Below are 17,441 nucleotides of genomic sequence, written 5' to 3' on the forward strand. Positions count from 1 at the left end.
CCGCCGCCGCCGCCGCCGCCCCCCGGCACCGCCCCCGCTGCCGTACGGGGACATACGCCCCCGTACGGCAGCGGGGGCGGTGCCGGGGGGCGGCGGCGACGGGGGCGGTGGAGCCGTCGGAGCCCGAGGGGCGGTGGCGGGGCTGTCTGAGGGAATGCGGGCGGGCGCCGCCAAGATGGCCGCCGCCGCCGCTGCCGCCGCCGGACGAGCGGCGCGTCACCGTGAGTGTGCGGGCGCCGGCCGCGGGAACCGGGCACGGGGGGGCCGGCGGGCGGTGTGGGGGCTGCCGGCCGCGCCGCGGGGGTTGCGAGGGCCGGAGGGCGGCGGGAGCGCCGGGAGCGCGTTACACAACGAGGTGTCTTTGCGTAACGCTGGCGGCGGCGCCGGGGCCTCCGGTGCCTCCGGTGCCTCCGGTGTCCGCGTCCTGGAGCCGGCGGAGTGAGCGGCGGGCGGGGGATGATTTGTCCTCCTCGGGGGCAGCGGGGTTTTTCATCCGAGAGAAATTCGGCGTTTGCTGCTAACGGGCTCGGTGTTTCATTGTCTGTCGCCCCCCCCCGCCCCGCCTCCGCTGGAGTTTCGTTTTAAATGAGGCGCTTTCCTTTTCAGAACGCGTTTGTGTAAAAATCATCCTCGGTGAACCATTCACAGGCTGCTTTTTCACAATAAGGCCAGTTGCGGGGAGGCGTGGGTAATAAGTGCAGTTACAAGCCCGTTTCAGAGCTATTGTAGCGCTACGAAGTGCATTATATCGACTGTCCGTGCACATCTGTGCGCTGTTGTACAACACAGTTCCGTGCGCTGTTGTACAACACGCGGTGCTGTGCACGGTTGTACAACATGCAGCTTTGTGCACGGCTGTACGATATGCGGTTCCGTGCGCTGTTGTACAACACACAGTTCCATGTGCTGTTATACAACACGCAGTTCCGTGTGCTGTTGTACGACACGCAGTTGCATGCACGGTTGTACAACACGCAGTTCCGTGTGCTGTTGTACAACACGCAGTTGCATGCACGGTTGTACGACACGCAGTTCCGTGTGCCGTTGTACAACACGCAGTTCCGTGTGCCGTTGTACAACACGCGGTTCTGTGCGCCCCATCCACAGCAGCTCTCTCTGTTTCTGTACACACCGCATGTTGCCCCGCTGTGCTGCCACAGCGGGTGACGTCTCGGGAGACCGCGGGCACACCGGGTGCTGTGTCATCCTGCCTGGCGCCCTGTCACCCCGCCTGGGTGCCGGAGATCCAATCCTGCCATTGTGTCATCTCAAACTTTCAAAAGAAGGCTTTTTTCCAGGAAGTTGGAATCATCAGCGTTGCTCATCCTGTGTGTTCTGCGTCATGCGCTTCATGTGCATGAACCTCACCTTAAGTAAAACAAATGCATTGCAGTATCTATTTGCAGAAGGATCAATACAGCCTTTGTATTCTGTATAATCTACATACACTGTCAGTGCTTCAAAAAGTAATAAGCTAAGACCTGAAGGAAGATTATAAATATTTGAAAAGAGTCTTTCTGGCATCAGTGGTGCTTGAATGGAACTTCTTTAGTCTGTAGCCTTTTATATCACTGCAGACACAGGCATCCACAGCTACACACTCCTAATGCCCAGCAAGAAGCTGGATTTGCAAGATGCTTTTTGCTGTCATTGATTTCAGCGGGCTTTGAGGGCATTCAGCCTGTTCAGGATGTTATTAGGGAGCTGTGAACTGCACGATGCTCCTCCCGGCAGGGGACCCCGAGCGCGGTGCTGCTGGGGCTCAATTGCTGCTGGTCTCCCGCAGTCTGGCCAGGGAAGCGTCGCACCAAACGATCGCTGGAGAGCCGGCAATGCAGAATTGAACAATTTCTTTCATCTTGGGCAATTCACACTATTGTTGCGCTCAAAAGTGTCGTGTAATGACTATGAACTCCTAAGGAAAACAAAGTGTGCTTTTGAAAAAGCAGACAGCAACCAGCGGGTGGGCGGTAAAGTATCCTGGTGCTTGGTTGATGCTGAAATCCAGCAGCAGCAGAATTTGCGGGGCTGGGCAGACGGAAGGCTGCGCCGTGTGCCCGACACAGCGCCGTCTGAGGGGACGCGTGCCTGGGGCTCGGGGGTGCTGACCTTCCGTCCTGGGGCTTGCTGGGGACCCTGCATTGGGGAGGGGGTGCAGAAGTACTTTGCTTGTCTAGAGCTGGCCCAGCTATGTGTGCACCGTGAGGAGTTACATAGCTTGACATAATTCCTCAGCATGCCAGCCCTGCATACGTTCTCTTGTGTTATTTTGGTTGAAGCTTAAAGATCAGTGAGGCTTTTAGTTGGTTTTAGGTTGCTGCCTGATATCTGAAAAGCCTTTAGTGTACAGAGTGTTTAAAGAAAGGCAGAACCTTGCAATTTTATGACTGTCTTTGATTCCAGGACCTGAGCTTAAGCGAGTAACGCCAAGCGTTGTGGTACGGCCGAGCGTGTTTGTGTAGCAGTGGGGGATTCGTGCCCGTCTGGCGCAGGGTTGTCAATGTGCTGTTATCTGTCTTCCAGTTGTGAGGAGCGGCTCCCAGCTGCAGGTCCCGGTGCGATGGAGGGGCCAGGCGACTGCGGCCGCCGTGACGGAGAGCACCAAACCCGAAATCCAGCCCGACGTGCGGTGAGTCTGCAGCGAGGCCTGGGCAGGCGTGCCCGGCTCTCCCTGCCCGCTGTCCCGCTCTGATACGCTGTGCTGCTTGACTTGCACAGCAAAGCTGTTCGTGTGGTAAAACGTGGCAGTCACGGGGCTTGATCTAGAGTCTTGTGCGTGTGTGATTGCTTTTATCTGGCCGGCTGCACTCAGAGGCCTCTTGCTTTCCCCGTCCTGTGGGTGAGGATGCCTTGTTCTCTGCAGCCAGGCCGTGGCCCGTCGTAGGGCCTGAGGCAATGCTGAAACAATAGAAGAACAAACAGTAGAATGACATTATTTGAGATTCTGGTTCCTGCTTCCTGGGCTTTATTCAGCAACCTCCTGATAGACGCTCCAGGAGGAGCGGAATGGAAACACAGGTCCCGGCCCATCTGGGCATGCGTGGGCTCCTCTCAGTCTCCCTTTGTGAGCTTTGGTGTTAAGGAGGGGAGGGCAAAGCTCCGCAGGTGGCCTCGGCTCCGTCCGGGGAGGTCCTGGCCACCGGGCTCCCTCGGGCAGGGGAATCAGTTCTGTGGACAAACGCGGCTCCTGGGTGAGAGCTGTGATCAGCAGCCGCGTCTGTACGAGCTGGTGCCGCCATCTGCTCCGAGGGACGTTGTCCTTGGAACACTGCAGACCTGCACCGGGATAGGAAACCCATTGTGGGGAGAAAAACCAACCAGCCAAAAGAGCAACAGCACAAACAGAGCCAACCCTGCACTTATTTTATGTGTAGAATGGCTCTTTGCTGCTTTCACTGCTTCAGAAGGCGAGATGTGTCTCTGGAGTACTGAAGACAAAGACCTGCGTGGGTAGCTAGTCTGCTTTCTGCAGAGGCTGCTGCTTGGTTTGCTTGGAATGTTCAGCTGGCATTCAGCTGAGATAGTTCCTGGGCCCTGTTTTATAACCTCCCGGGCAGCCTTCATCTGCCAGTTTCCAGTTAAACTCTGCCTTGTGAAATGCTTTGGGTTTTTTGGTTTGGTTTGCTTTGGTTTTTTAAGTAAAGGTCATGTAAATACTTGCTCTCTGGCTATTCATGCTTGTAGTTCATATTTTTACTTAAGCAGCATGAACTTCTAAATAGGATGCTGCTTTTGCAGAAGGCAAATGCAGAAGGATAAGCAGATTGTTTTGTGATAATAATATATAACAATAAAAGCAGTAGTTTACTAGGATTTGAAATATCTCTTGCTTCCATAGGAAACCTAAAACAGGAATCTTGATGTTAAACATGGGAGGTCCGGAACGGCTGGATGACGTGCATGATTTCTTGCTTCGTCTCTTCCTGGACAGAGATCTAATGACGCTTCCAGCTCAAAAGTGAGAAACGCTGTGAACTCCCGCATTACAGTCAGTGTTGGGTGTTGCTGTCTTAGCTGTAGCTTCTGTGTTTATCGACATTCTTAAGACTGTTTCATCTTGGGACCAGTCAATGCAAGACGCGGTGTTACAATTAACTGGAAATAGGCATGCCAAAATCGTTCTCTTCTAATCTAATCTTCTTTAAATCTAATCTTCTTCTATGTTTCTATGATAATTGCAAACTGTGGTTTCCTGTCGCCTAGTAAGGCTGGGAAGGGCAATGGAATAAAACATGAAACAAGCCACGCAGTGCTGGTGTGCTGTAGTTTGGGGAGATTTCTGCGGAAAACCCACTGCAGCAGAGATTTGGGGAAAGGGGTGGTGCTTTGGGTGAGGATTTTAATACGTGTTCCTTTGGAATGCTTTAGTAAATTAGCACCGTTCATTGCCAAACGCCGCACACCGAAGATCCAGGAGCAGTACAGCAGGATCGGAGGCGGGTCGCCCATCAAGAAGTGGACGGCGCTGCAGGGGGAGGGCATGGTGAAGCTGCTGGACAGCATGTCTCCTCGCACCGGTACATCCTCGCTCTGCTTGCTTTGAGTCTCTTCTGTCTCGTGTGTTGACAGTATACACTTGTAAAGCAGCTTTTGGTTCTTCATTTTTATTGTGTGAACAGTGTTCTCAGTCTTGACAGGAAATGCTAACAGCAATATTGCAGGAGTTCTGACTTGTTAAAAACTCAGCATATACGAAAGCATGGCATTCCCATGCATTCAAATATGGTTTTGTGCTGTAGTCAGTTCTGTGGCTACATTGGAGAATGGCTTTGATTTTGGAGAGTGCTGTTGTACTCAGCCAGCCTGTGTAACACAGCGGAGCACCGAAAACCACCAACCAAACATGGACCCACCTTCTGGGGCTGGACCCAGTATGTGCCACCTCTGTCTGTGCCCAGGCTGAAAAGCTGCCCTGCTGCTGTCCCCCTTTCCATGGTTCTGACGTGTTTCATCCTGCAGGAAGAGTCACCCATGGAGAACGGGTGACTGTGTGGGAGGGTGTCCGGAGTCTGACTGCTCTCCAGAGCCACAGGTGTCTTTTGTTCCTCTGAAATGGCCCTCTGCCATTATCACTCGGATGTATCCAGAGCCTTTAGAACATTGTCTGAATCCGTAACTATTCATAACGGATAAAAGAACGCACACCAATTAGGTTGGATTTTGGGCCTGAAGAAGAGATGGGTTGGAAAGCCAGATGCAGTTTCAGTTTTGGAGATGAACTTGCAGGGCATGTTTGAGCAATAGCAGAGCCCCACCCCAGCGTGCGCAGGAGATAAGGCCTAACGGTTTGCCATGGGCGGAAGCAGATAACAGCCTGTGCCAGGTCTGGGATAACCAGAGAACTTTAAAGGCAAACACAGCCTTGCTCGCGGGCCATGGAGTCACTCTGAACCTTGCTCTGCGCACAGGGAGCTGTGACTCGCACGCTGGCCCTGTGCCGCGCTGCCTTCCAGCACTGCTGGGATGGAAACGGGGCAGACGCTGCTGTGAATGTCCTTTCACTGAGGGCTTCAGCTGCCGCGTTCCACCGTGTGATTGCCATGGGCCGGGTGTGCAGACAGACAGCCGCGGTCGTTGGCAGAACTGTGATTGGTGATTCAGCTCTGTTCAGTCCCTCTCCTAAAACCTCAGGCCAAACTGACGCGTGAGTCATTTGTCACCCAGGTTAAGTGCATTCATGGTGAATTTTCACTAGTTTGGCTAAACTGCTTTCGGATGAGTTGTGAGTTTGACTTCAGCTTGTGGTGTTGTGCAGTTAGCTGTGATGAACGAGAAGTCTGGTTTGTCTCTGCTGCTTGTTGAAGGCCAGAGGTCAGTTGCTTACAGTACCTTTTATGGTACAGTTCCTTGCTCTGTGACACTGAACCCATGGCATTAATAAATGTGAATGGCAGCACTAGAAATTCGGAGCTTCCGCATTCACAAAGCCGCTCAAGAGTGATGGCCACGTTCTGTGTCTTGCCTCTCATGGCAGCTGTTTTTAGTTCTTTGTGGCATCTGCTCCAGATGTGGGTGAAAAAGGGCTAGAGGTAGAAGATCAGTAAAAGGCTCTGGGAAGTGAAAAGTAGTGCTCTTGGGAGGCTGGAACCAACTGAATTTCATTGTTCACGTAAGGTGTCACTGATCCCTTCATTCTGACGGTGTTTGGTCCTTTTTCTGCAGATGCTGCTCTCTAACTTCATGCCGCTGTGTCCCCTGCGAGTGCAGAACCGCGCGAGGCAGCGGCCTTTGCCGCAGCCGTACCCGAAGGGTCAGGCGTGCAGCAGGTTCTGGAGATAACGCTTAGAAAGCTTATCTGCATTTCTCAATGTACCACTCCCATTTGCTCTTGTTTGGTGAGCACTTTTTGTGCAGTCACGCCTCCCTCTGTGCAGTCCTTATACCTGATAAGCCGTTCGGAGACCTGCTTTTTTACCTAACAGTAGCTGCAGTTTGAAAAACGAAGCTGCCAGCCACTGCTCACAATTGACTTGAGTGCGAACCGTTTCCTTAGGCGTTTCAAGGAACACTGCAGCGACACCGAGTCCTGCGCTGCTTCAGAGTAGCTTTGAGCAGCTGGATGTGCTTCCAGACCGGGCTGTGTGTTTTGGAATATCATGTGCTCGTGGTGGTACTTTGGGAGCACCAGGCCCTGTTAATGAGTAACTGGCAGGTTTGGTGATAAGACTTAAAACACGTGGCAGAGGAGAAATACTTTGGATACTTGTTTTACCTTGATCTGGACTTTTGGGGCGTAGGGTTTATAGTCGCTGTTTATTTGCAGTTGGTGAAGAGCTCATGTTAGACAGTGTCAATAACCACCTGTGAATTCCCTCCTGCCTAAATTAATCAATCTGCTGATTCACTGACTTGTAGTATCCATTTGACATGTGATACTTTGGCAATGGGACTAATCTAAAGTAGTAAATAAGCAGCCTCACCCATGTCATCTGGAAACAAAATCATTTGAAAATGAATCTTCATTGTTACAGGCAGCTCTCTGAAAATGGATGAGAGTTTTTCCTTCTGGGTGAGCAGGGCTGGGCAGGCTCAGTAGCCTGTGAGAATGAAACACACAGACATGATGGCAGGAAAATCTATTTCTATTGTTTTTTTGGGTTTTGTTTTGATTTTTTAGTTCTGGCTTCAAATAGGCTGATGTCTTGCAGTGGTAATCATACTTTATTAAGGCTCATCTTGCTTTTTGATTGTTTTTAATAGTGATTTGTGGTGTTTCTTCCAAGCTGTATTTTAGCTGGGATTCCCTTGTCAGCAGATGGAAAGCTCACGGGATGGGGGGTCACGTAGGTTCTTCAGACCGCAGCTCTTTGTGGAAGGAGGTGTCACTCTGTTTCCGGTGGTTCTGACCTCACTGGAACAGCAGAGTGTGTGTACAGACGTGAGAATCGCTCCTTTGCTGCCAGGACAAAACCTCCTGCTGGGGAGCGTTGCAGGCAGTTTCCAGGTTGGCCATGGGTTTTCTGGTGTGTCCTTTCCCAGGTTAAACTCCCACTGTCTGTGCTCTGGTTAGTTGGACTTGTTTTAATGCCGTTTAAAAGTATTACTGAGGTCCCTGGCTCCTGGGGCTTCTGAAGCTGGGTTGTTATTTGCTGCTGCTCCCAGAGAACCTCCCCTAGCCAGACCATGCTCCCCAAACCTCGCAGCTGACACCCTAAAGATTAGAGATGGGAAATGGAAAACACGAAATTGCAGCCCAGTTACATTTGGAAGTTTAGGCAAATAAGATGTCCTGGAATGTGCAAACTGTTTAAGCAATACATGTTTCCTTTTGCGTGGCAGAGTGGAGAAAGCCTCATTTTTCGCAGGGTTTTGGCATTTGAGTGATATGTGTGTATTTAAACCACCCAAGCTGTGGTTTCAGTAAGCGCGTTGAGCTGTGCCATTAGGAAGCCCATAGCATGTGTGTGGCTGTGGTCTGTGTTAGGGCACGGCAGTGTGCGTTTGGCATCTTGTAACGACGCGGTTTTGGCAATACTGCCTTTAAATCAGAACTTGCCCAGTACCGTCAGAGCTCTGCAGGGTTTGCAAAGCACGTCTCTGCTAAACTAAGTAAAACCAGAAGAATGGTGCTTCTTGTGGAAGCAAACAATAGTATTAATCACTTCTGAATTCTGCTAACAGCAAAGTGAGTGACCACAAAAATACTTGGCCAAAGAAAGATGCGTTTATATGACAGTGGTTTAGAAAAGTAGCCAGAAAACTATCAACAAGTTCATTTCAGTAGTTTCAGTCTGGGTGGTTCTGTACTTATACTTATTAATGAGCTGTTACTGAGAGTTCCTGGTTGGTTTCTGCTGTTTCCCATGCTGTGTGTGGCCGGCAGCGCCTCACAAGTACTACATTGGCTTCCGCTACGTGCACCCGCTGACCGAGGAGGCGATCGAGGAGATGGAGCGGGACGGCGTGGAGAGAGCCGTCGCCTTCACGCAGTACCCGCAGTACAGCTGCTCCACCACCGGTGAGTCTGCGGGCACAGCGGCCCTGCGCCCGTCCCGGGGAGTGGGGCCCTGCGTCTGTCCCGGGGAACGCATCCCTGCATCTGTACCAAGGAACGCATCCGCGTTTCTGTCTGCCAGCACAGGGAGCATCACTGCCAGTGTCCCCCCCCCAGAGTGTCCCTTCCCCAGGGCTCCATTGCCAGCTCAAGCTCCTCAGAGTTTCCTGTAATTCCGAATTTTGAGTAGAGACTTCTTTATTCAGGGTAGCTTTATGTTACCTTTGTGATGGTGAGATAACATAAACTGAAGGCTCAGGAACACCACTGAGTGAGCTTTCTTCGTAGAGACTAGAGCAATAACGGTTCTTCAGTTAAATAGTCATTTAGCAAATTGTTCTTGGCTGGCACGTTATATGAGCTTTGATATAATTGGTACATTGTGTGAACTTTGATATGGTTGTTCCCATTTGAGGCTCTCAGTTCTGATTTATGCTTGCATTTTAAATATTTTTAAAATATCAAATATATAGCATTTAAAAATATAATTTTAAAATATAATACCTTGCTACAAAACTGTTTTCATCTGACAAGTTGCTAATTCCTTGGCTTAATTTATGTTCTTAATTCTCTGCCTTTCAGGAAGCAGTTTAAATGCCATTTATCGCCACTATCATAAAAAGGGGGAGAAGCCGAAGATGAAGTGGAGTATCATCGACCGATGGCCCACACATCCCCTGCTCATTCAGGTGTGCGTTTGTGTGCGCGCTGACGTGAGCAGCGCCAGGTGGGAACCGAGCGGGTCCGAGATGGGCCCGAGTCGCCGTTCCCTGGGTTTTCCTTGGGCTGGTGGAGGAACCTGGGATCTTTGCGTTGCACCTGACTTTACAACAGCAGAGAGCGGAGGAAATACACCTTTGCTGAGGTTCCTTTTTAGAGGTATTTTCTGCTTGTAATAACACAGCATCACGTTAAGCAACAGAAGCATTCTGAAGAAACACTTGACTTAGATAATGTCTTAGGTCCTGACAAAGCTTATGAGATTTTTTTAGTTGTAGAATGTACTAAAGGAAGATGGAGGAGAGCTGGGTTGAGTTCCTTAAGATGCCAGTAACAAGCTGATGGAACATAAAACCCTTGGGCTGATCAGAAGTTCACAGAGGCCTTTGATGTGTTGGGACTGGCCCGGGTGACATGCTAGCCTGGACAGTGTGCAGTACCTGCTGTCTCTCGCTGTTGCCCCACACGTACCAAAGGGGATTTCAAAGTTCTTAAGGCAACCTGGAACGTTGAAGTTGCCTGTGTTGGGTCATTTGAAATGACATAGTGCTTCTCAGTGCTTCTGATTCAGGTCTCTGTTTGTTTTGTTGTATTTTTCTGAACAGTGCTTCACTGATCACATACAGAAGGAGCTGAACATGTTTCCACCTGACAAAAGGAAAGACGTCGTCATCCTCTTCTCGGCTCACTCGCTGCCCATGTCTGTGAGTTGTGTCGCGTCGTTTCTGTCCCTGTCAGACCAGAGTCCTGGGTCTGGGCTCGCGCACGGCGGGTAGGGCCCCAGCTGCGGGAGCGCCCGGCACGTGTAAAAGGAGCAGGAGGTGAGTTGGCCAGCTGCAGCTGGAAGGCTGACGCAGCGCTGGAGGTGACAGATGTCACTGTGGTCACTCCGGGTTGGGTCACACTCCCTGGCTGCTTTCGTGGCCTCACCAACTTGCCAGCTCAAACCTGGATGGTAATGGAGGGGAAAACTGGGTTATTTCCTCACCTCTAGAAAGCGGTGATAATACTTTTCCTGAAGAAATCAAAGTAAAATCTTTGCAAGGTTGCAATAAATGACTTGATCCTCTGTTAGCAACCAGCAACTGCAGTGATGTGGCTCTCAGATCCTTTTTCAAAAACATAGTGCTGTTACCAAAGTGTAGCCATGTCTATATACAACAATAGAAGAATGTGTCACTTCTTGTGTGAAGGAGGAGGAGTAGGTGTACTGGCAAAGCAGCTTCGTGGTTGATTTTGCCAGAGAGGAACACACGTTTTTGTCTCTGTTTGGGATGAGCCAGGCACTCGATAGCCACGTCCCGCACTGCACGTTCCCTTCCCCGGGCGGGGGTGCTCTGCCCAGCGTGTTCCTGCAGCTAGAGCTGTGCTGTGTTGTGTGGCAGGTGGTGAACCGTGGCGATCCGTACCCTCAAGAAGTGGGAGCCACCGTGCAGAGGGTCATGGAGAAGCTGAACTACTCCAACCCGTACCGGCTGGTGTGGCAGTCCAAGGTACGTGCGCAGGGAGCCGCTGCTCCGCTCCGCAGGAGTTCAGGATCTTGCAGCTTGAGAAGGTCATCACCTCTGTACCTTTTGCCCTTTTTCAGCAAGTGTTTCTGCTAGAACAGAATCTTTGCAGATGATACTCTTTATCCACAACTTCTCGCCTTTTTTCTATATTGCCTCCTTTTAAAGCAGATCTTTTGTGTGTCTGTTAGAAAACCTACGGTCTCATAACGTCCAGTTTGGCATTTGTCTTTCTCTGTCAGAAGGAAGAATTGAGCACTTGCTGGATTTTTAAGGTGTTGCTTTTTGAGGATCTCTGAGCCATTTTTCCAAAGTCATCTCTGTGCGGTGGGCATTCGGAATAATTACACGAGCCCGATCCAAACAGGCTTCGTTGTTCTCGACAGAGACTGCTTGCATGACTTTGTACTTGCTGTTATCGCACTGCTGCGAACAGCAAGGAACATCAGTTCTACCAGGATGACATACTACAAGGGACCTTACGGCTCAGGGGCATTACGCCCATCATGCCATTATTGTCTTGTTCTCCAAATTGCATATTATGGTACATCAGCCCCGAATAGTAGAGGGGAAAGGGCAGGATGCCCTGGAAAAGGCAGGTAAACCCTGGCCAGGGTGTTGTTGAACTGAGAAGAGCAGGCCTGTGTTTAAACTGTCATTTGTTTTAGTAAGAGTCTCATTTAGGCCAACCCAGGTTCTGTTCCTCTGGGATTTGAACAGCAGGACAGTACGTCTTCATAAGAAAATTAACAAAGAAGGAGGTACTAGCAGTAGCAGGGAAATACAAATAACTGGCCCCATGTTAACCATAATCGGGCCTGTTGTCCTGCTTAAGAAAACATGGCTGTTCATTGGAAGAGTGATTTAATGAGGGGGTTTTTTCTCTCTTTAATTTGCCTCCCCCTTTTCCTGCAGGTTGGACCGATGCCTTGGCTTGGGCCGCAGACCGATGAGACCATTAAAGGGCTGTGCCAGAGGGGAAAGAAGAACATGCTGCTGGTCCCAATCGCCTTCACCAGCGACCACATCGAAACGCTGTATGAGCTGGATATCGAGTATGCCCAAGTTTTAGCAAATGAGGTAAATGGTCTGTGGTTTTTGTAACTCTTTGGAAAGTGGGGCTCCAAGATCACTTTTTCTGCTTTGAAATTTGCTTTGTGGCTGCTTCCTGCAATATGATTTGGGACAAATGTTATGTTTCTGTAAATTGAAAATTAATCTGAACTGGCTTAAATTAATTTTCAGCTACACAAAACAGGTGGGAATTGGCTTTCTACATCTAACTCTTTAAACCACTACCATCCTGACTAAAAAAATCATTGATTTTTGGCAACAGAGTGAAATTTTGCACCATAGTTATTTTTCCTGTATTGAAAAATGTGGTATTGCCGTTAGTTGCAGCATTTTGGGGGAACGTGTGAATGAACTAGGAAGGAGGAATTTTTGAAAGCTGGCCAGTGAATGTTCCAGCAGTCTCAACGTTTTTCCTCCTTGTTTTTGATTCAGTGCGGAGTTGAAAATATCAGAAGAGCGGAGTCTCTCAATGGAAATCCACTGTTCTCCAAGGTACCTACTTTGCTGTAATAGCCACACAAGTTTGCAGCTCTGTGTTTGTTTCCTACTAGATTTCAGGTGTTGTCTTGTAGTTTTAAAGTATTTTGAGTGGAAGAACAGAAGTGGAAACCCTTAGTCTATGTACCACAAAGTGTTTTCTTTTACCATGGTTTGTGTTGGGTTTGTTTCTTTGTTTTAAAGAAGTTCAGATGTTTGGTTTGACAAAGAAAAACAGTTTTGTATTCATTTGTAGAAATCTTCTAATGAAATAGTTCTTGTAAGATACTATGCTGATGCAGTTTTAAAGCAGGATTTTCCCTGAAGCAGCGGAGGGAAGTGCTTAAAAACACAGTCTGATGGCTACACAACACCTCGGTGCTCTCAGCAGTCAGTGTGACGTGTTCAGGCGTTCTGTTACGGTGTGCAGGTGGGTTTGCGCGGTTCTGATGTGTAATTCCCTGTGTTGCAGGCTCTGGCAGACCTGGTGTGCTCGCACCTGCAGTCCAACGAGGTCTGCTCCCGGCAGCTGACGCTGTGCTGCCCGCTCTGCGTCAACCCCGTCTGCAGGGAGGCCAAGGCCTTCTTCACCAGCCAGCAGCCGTGACGGGACGGCCCCGGGACAAGCCGCGCGACCAGGCCCTCCCGTCACTGCGGGCGGCGGTCTGTGACGTAACCTCGTGGGACAATGGGGACAACTTGAGTTTTTTGTTTGTTTGGTTTTTTCCTTAGGTTTTCTTTGTTTGAGAAGAATTTGTAGACAGTAGGGAATAAGGGCGTTTATCCTGCGAGAGGTGAAGAGATCTTGTTCTGTCTGATTCTGATTGGACTTAGCGTGAGCCCATAAGTATGCACTGAAAAACTTAAAAAACCCCTTTTCTACCACTTAGCTTCTGTTTCCTCTGCAGGGATTTGCTTGTATGCAGTTTTGTCATGAGTGTATTCATTTCAGCTTTGCAGGTCAAGCGTACAGTTATTTGGTTTGGTTTTGCTTAAGGTACAGTATAACCAGTGTAGTCACTGATTGTCTCTTCCAAGAGTGGTTTTCCAGGCGGTTTGAGGATCAAGTGACTTCTAGTGCTTTTTAAGTAATGCACATATATTTTTAGAACATAAAGATAAGGCTTTGGTTTGGTTTTTGACTTCTGGTGGAAGCTTAGCTGGGATGGTAGAACGCACAACATTTGTTTACATTGCTAGAGAAAGCGCGCTCATTCTCTGCAGGATAGCCATGAAAGGAAAGGATGAGCCTGCTTGGGCGATGTGAAGAACATGCTCACATTGTCTGTGGTTCCAGGCTGGCTGCCATCAGCGCTGTGCATTGAAACATGTTGCTCTATCTTCTAAGCAAAATGGCTTTTTAAAATTATTCTTTAAAAGGGCTTTCTCTGTTGGGTAAATAAGTGTAGGCAGCGAGCTTGCTCTCAGGAGGGTGATAGCTCTGCTCTGCGCTTCCTGTTGCAGCCCAGTGGGTCTTGTGGGTACCCGTAGGGTTCAGAGGCACAACTGCCGAGCTCAGCTGCTGTTGTGGCTGCAGACGGAGCTGGTGATGGGTCAGGACGGACGGACACGGCGCTGACACCGCGCTTACCTTTGTCAACAGCTGAACTTTGTTACGTTTGGGCAGCGATGGAGCCGGGAGGATGGGCTCCCAACCCAGTGGAACTTTGTGCTTGTTTTGGCAGGTGTCTGGGTGCCTCAGCTCTGCTGGATCCCCTGCTGAGTTCTGTAGTTTGAACACCCTTTTTGGGGCAGGATTTCCTCCCTGTGAGCACCAGGATGGTGTTGGGGTTTTCCTGGGACAGGAGGGGTTTTCTGTAGGCTGGTCACCGCCCCTCGTGTGGCATTGGGGACTTCAGGGCAGCAGAACCGCAGCACCTCAGTGTGGTCCTGGGGCCAGAGCAAAGCTGGCACTGTCCATGGGACGGAGCCGTCCTGGGGTGCTCTGCCTGTCGGCTTCCTGGAGAGATGTTTACTTGACGTAATTAGCACTGAAACGCCGGTACTTTGGCAATGCACGTTGTTTTCTGTAAACTGATGATTCGGCCAATGGTGATGCTCGAGGAGCAGATGCCGTGCTGCTCAGACAGTTCTGTTTGCTTGTGGAATCGTGAGGCATGAACACTTTTAACCTCTGATCTTTCAAGGAAGGGGTTGTTAAAAAAACCAGGCCTTTGTTGCTATAACAGGGGTTTATCTTGTTCTGCTTTTTGTTAGAAGAATTAAACACGGGGCAGTAAGGCAATGAGCAGCCCATGTGCCGAGTCCTGCCATGGAGCAACGTGGTCCTGCTTGCAGCCTCGCCAGGGCCCGCGGGCTCCCGCGTCTCCACTGCCATCCCCAGCTTCCCGGTGCGATTGTAGCACAACAGACTGAGCTCGCTCCAGCGCCGGAACCCCGTGTCCCGCCGCCCCGCGCTGCTCGGCGGAACCAAGTCTTCCTCGGCCCTCGGTGCCCGTGCCGCCCGGAGCCCGTTCTCCTCGCTCTGCGCTCGCTGCCTCGGCAGGACGGGGACCCAGCGCCGGTCCCTGCCCTCGCTCAGACGGGGCGGTGGGCGTATCGCTTGGGTACGGAAGGGTGACATTTCCGTGGAAAAGCTTTGAATCAATGTCAAAAGAATAATAGCGTCTGCCGTATAGCTGGGAAGGGAACGCTGGCCTTACGTCTCCTGTTGGACAAAGAACTTTCTCTGTTGCCGTTTCGCTGCTGACACGGGTGGGTCGGCGGGAAGCAGTCTGGTTTGTAAGAGCTTCCTACTTCACCTCTTTCCTACCAGCCCAAGGGCGCGTTGACCTTCCAGTCCAGGTTGTGGCCACCACGTTTACAAGTGGGGCTGAAGCTGGGGAGCTTAACTTCATGTGAACACTGCGATACTGTAAATACCGATGGGCTTTTTGTTTTGGTACTGGAGAGAGCGCTGCAAGTATAGCCAGCACTGATCGTGAGGCGTTATGTTTGTCCAGTAATAACAGGTACTTAAAATCCACTTTTTAGTATGGTAACCACAAGTGAGATAATTATTACCTGTTGCTGCTGTTAGACCATTATGTAGAAATCACTTCATTTTCTAGCTTTTAGCAGATGGATCTCATCTCGTGGAGTTGGCGGGTTCTTCATTTCACTGAACGGATCATGGAAAATCACTCTGTCCTGCTGTTGAGCACACGTTGTTTTGTCTTGGTGCAGCATCAAAAGCCTGTTGAAAAACTGCCTGAGCAAGGTAGCTGGCAGCTCTGCTTCATGTTTGTAACAGAAATCAGGATAACAGTGAGACTAGCAACAGTGGGGATCCTGCTGCCATTGGAGTCTTCTCATCCTGGGCTTTCTGTTTGGGAGTATTTCTGACTATGCTGCCGAGCAGTGGAATTCATCTGGCCTTATTTTAGATGCTTCCGATCTCCGAGCTGGTCTCCTAGGTCCCATTTGCAGTCAAGGGATTATTTTAATCGGTGAGTGTGAGGAAGGATCCGTGTCCTCTCGCAGCCGCTGTCCCCGAGGCGCGGGTGGGCTCCGCAGTGCGCTGGCTCCGCGGCGGCAGCTGCCCAGTGCCGCCGTTCACGTGCCTTTGTCCCCGCGCTGGGGATGTGTTGGGAGATCGTGGTCCCGGCCCCGTTGCGTGTGGCCCGTGTGCCGCGTTTGGTGCTACCGCTGGGCCGGCCGCGGGCCGAGCAGGGCTGGGCGCCGGGGTGTCGGCAGCGGGACACGCTCGTCCTCCGACAGTCATCTCCTTGATTGCTTTCGTTATTAATTGCACTCCTTTTGTGGTACTTTGTGTCATTTGCGAGTGTTCATCGTTTACAGACGCCCCGACAGAACAGCCACGGGCAGCTGGGAGCCCCGGTGCCCCGAGGAGAGGGCTGGCGAGGAACGGCTTTGCAGCTGGGGTGACGTGCAGCGTTTGCTCACCGGTGCTCCGAGGAGAGGGCTGGCGAGGAACGGCTTTGCAGCTGGGGTGACGTGCAGCGTTCGCTCACCGTCAGGCTGTTCTCCTGACTCCAGTCCCACATCAGTGGCTGCGTTTGAGAAACACGATCCCTTCCCAAAGCGGAGCTGTGGGGGTGCCCGTGCTGAGCTGCTCCCCTGGAGCCGAGGCTCTCCCAGCGGGGTTCCGCGGGGCTGCGCTGCTTCTGGGAATAGCAAGAAGCTCACCTTATTTTCCCTTTCTGTCACACACGGAGAGCTGGAAATCAGCATGAAGTGTCGGCTGCAAGAGAGAGGAAAGTTCCTTTGATTTTGAATGCCAGATGTGTACAAATACTCATGTTTAGCCCAACATATGCATTTCAGATTGAACAAGGACTTCCACTTAATGTAACGCAAACAATTTGTATAATCTTACTGTGTAGCATTTGCCATAAAGACAGAATTTCAATTAAATTTTTTTTAAAGAAATAACTGAGCTGTGCTCTGTGTGAAAAGTGGTTTTTGGGCTTTCTGTGAAAACAGGCTCAAGAGATGGTGAATAAAAGACTTGCACTACTTTTGAATGCTGTAAATTTACCCAGTTACCAGCAGTCTCTAGGCAGCTTATTTCTCACATTAAAAATGAGGCACTTTGCTGATTGTTTTCCGGACCGGTGCTGAGCATTGTACATCGAGCTGATCCTTAGCAAGCTCTGGCTACCACACTGATGGGGCAGGTGATGGGCGGGCGATGGGGAGTGAAGGGTCCCGCTTATTGGAACCCAAAGGCATCTCTAATGTGGAAGCATCAGCTCACTCGCCCTTTAGGAAGTTACAGGTGGAACCTCAGTAACCTCCATGGCTGGTAGAAAACCACAGAAACAACGACCACAACAGTTCTCCCGCACACGCACATTTCATTTCTGTCCCTATCTTCCCAGTAGCAGTTTCAGTGACTTTTCAGCCCCAGCATCTCTATTTCAACTCCAGCCCTATGGTTTGGATTTCGGCTGCAGCCCGCAGTCTGGATTTCAGCACTCGCCCTGCGCACCTGATCCTGGTTCCAGCTCCCTCCTGCCGCCCTCTGCTCGGGCTGTCACAGCAGCGCTGGGCTGGTGACAGGGCTGTCAGTCACTCGCTGTCACCACTCCCGTATAACATGAGCTGTCTCCACTCCTGTATAACATGAGCTGTCACCACTGTCCCCATCTGCCTTGTTGGCACGTCCTGAGTCAAACCTTGTCCCCCTGATCCAGCTCACACCT

At 50.7% G+C, this 17,441-nt stretch overlaps 1 protein-coding gene across 7 annotated transcripts; it reads left to right on the forward strand.

Annotated features, from left to right (window-relative positions):
* Positions 1-63: 63 nt before the first annotated feature.
* LOC135575221 (ferrochelatase, mitochondrial-like) lies at positions 64-16,668 on the forward strand. 7 transcript variants are annotated; one of them, XR_010468629.1, is made up of 12 exons: positions 1,676-1,970; positions 2,524-2,629; positions 3,839-3,958; positions 4,369-4,517; positions 8,324-8,458; positions 9,077-9,183; positions 9,820-9,918; positions 10,600-10,707; positions 11,638-11,802; positions 12,229-12,288; positions 12,746-15,722; positions 16,075-16,668. XR_010468629.1 is itself a non-coding variant. In XM_065044543.1 (11 exons), exons 1-11 carry the CDS (start codon positions 155-157, stop codon positions 12,878-12,880), a joined length of 1,251 nt encoding a protein of 416 aa, XP_064900615.1. In that variant the 5' UTR covers positions 64-154; the 3' UTR covers positions 12,881-16,668. The 7 variants fall into 7 exon arrangements, 3 of the variants coding, with proteins under 3 accessions (XP_064900615.1, XP_064900616.1, XP_064900614.1); XR_010468630.1 differs by having other exon boundaries at positions 12,746-15,493; XR_010468632.1 differs by having other exon boundaries at positions 12,746-15,245; positions 15,326-16,668.
* Positions 16,669-17,441: the final 773 nt, after the last annotated feature.

The sequence above is a fragment of the Columba livia genome, chromosome W (genome assembly GCF_036013475.1).
Source record: "Columba livia isolate bColLiv1 breed racing homer chromosome W, bColLiv1.pat.W.v2, whole genome shotgun sequence".
In the NCBI taxonomy this organism is placed as follows: domain Eukaryota; kingdom Metazoa; phylum Chordata; class Aves; order Columbiformes; family Columbidae; genus Columba; species Columba livia.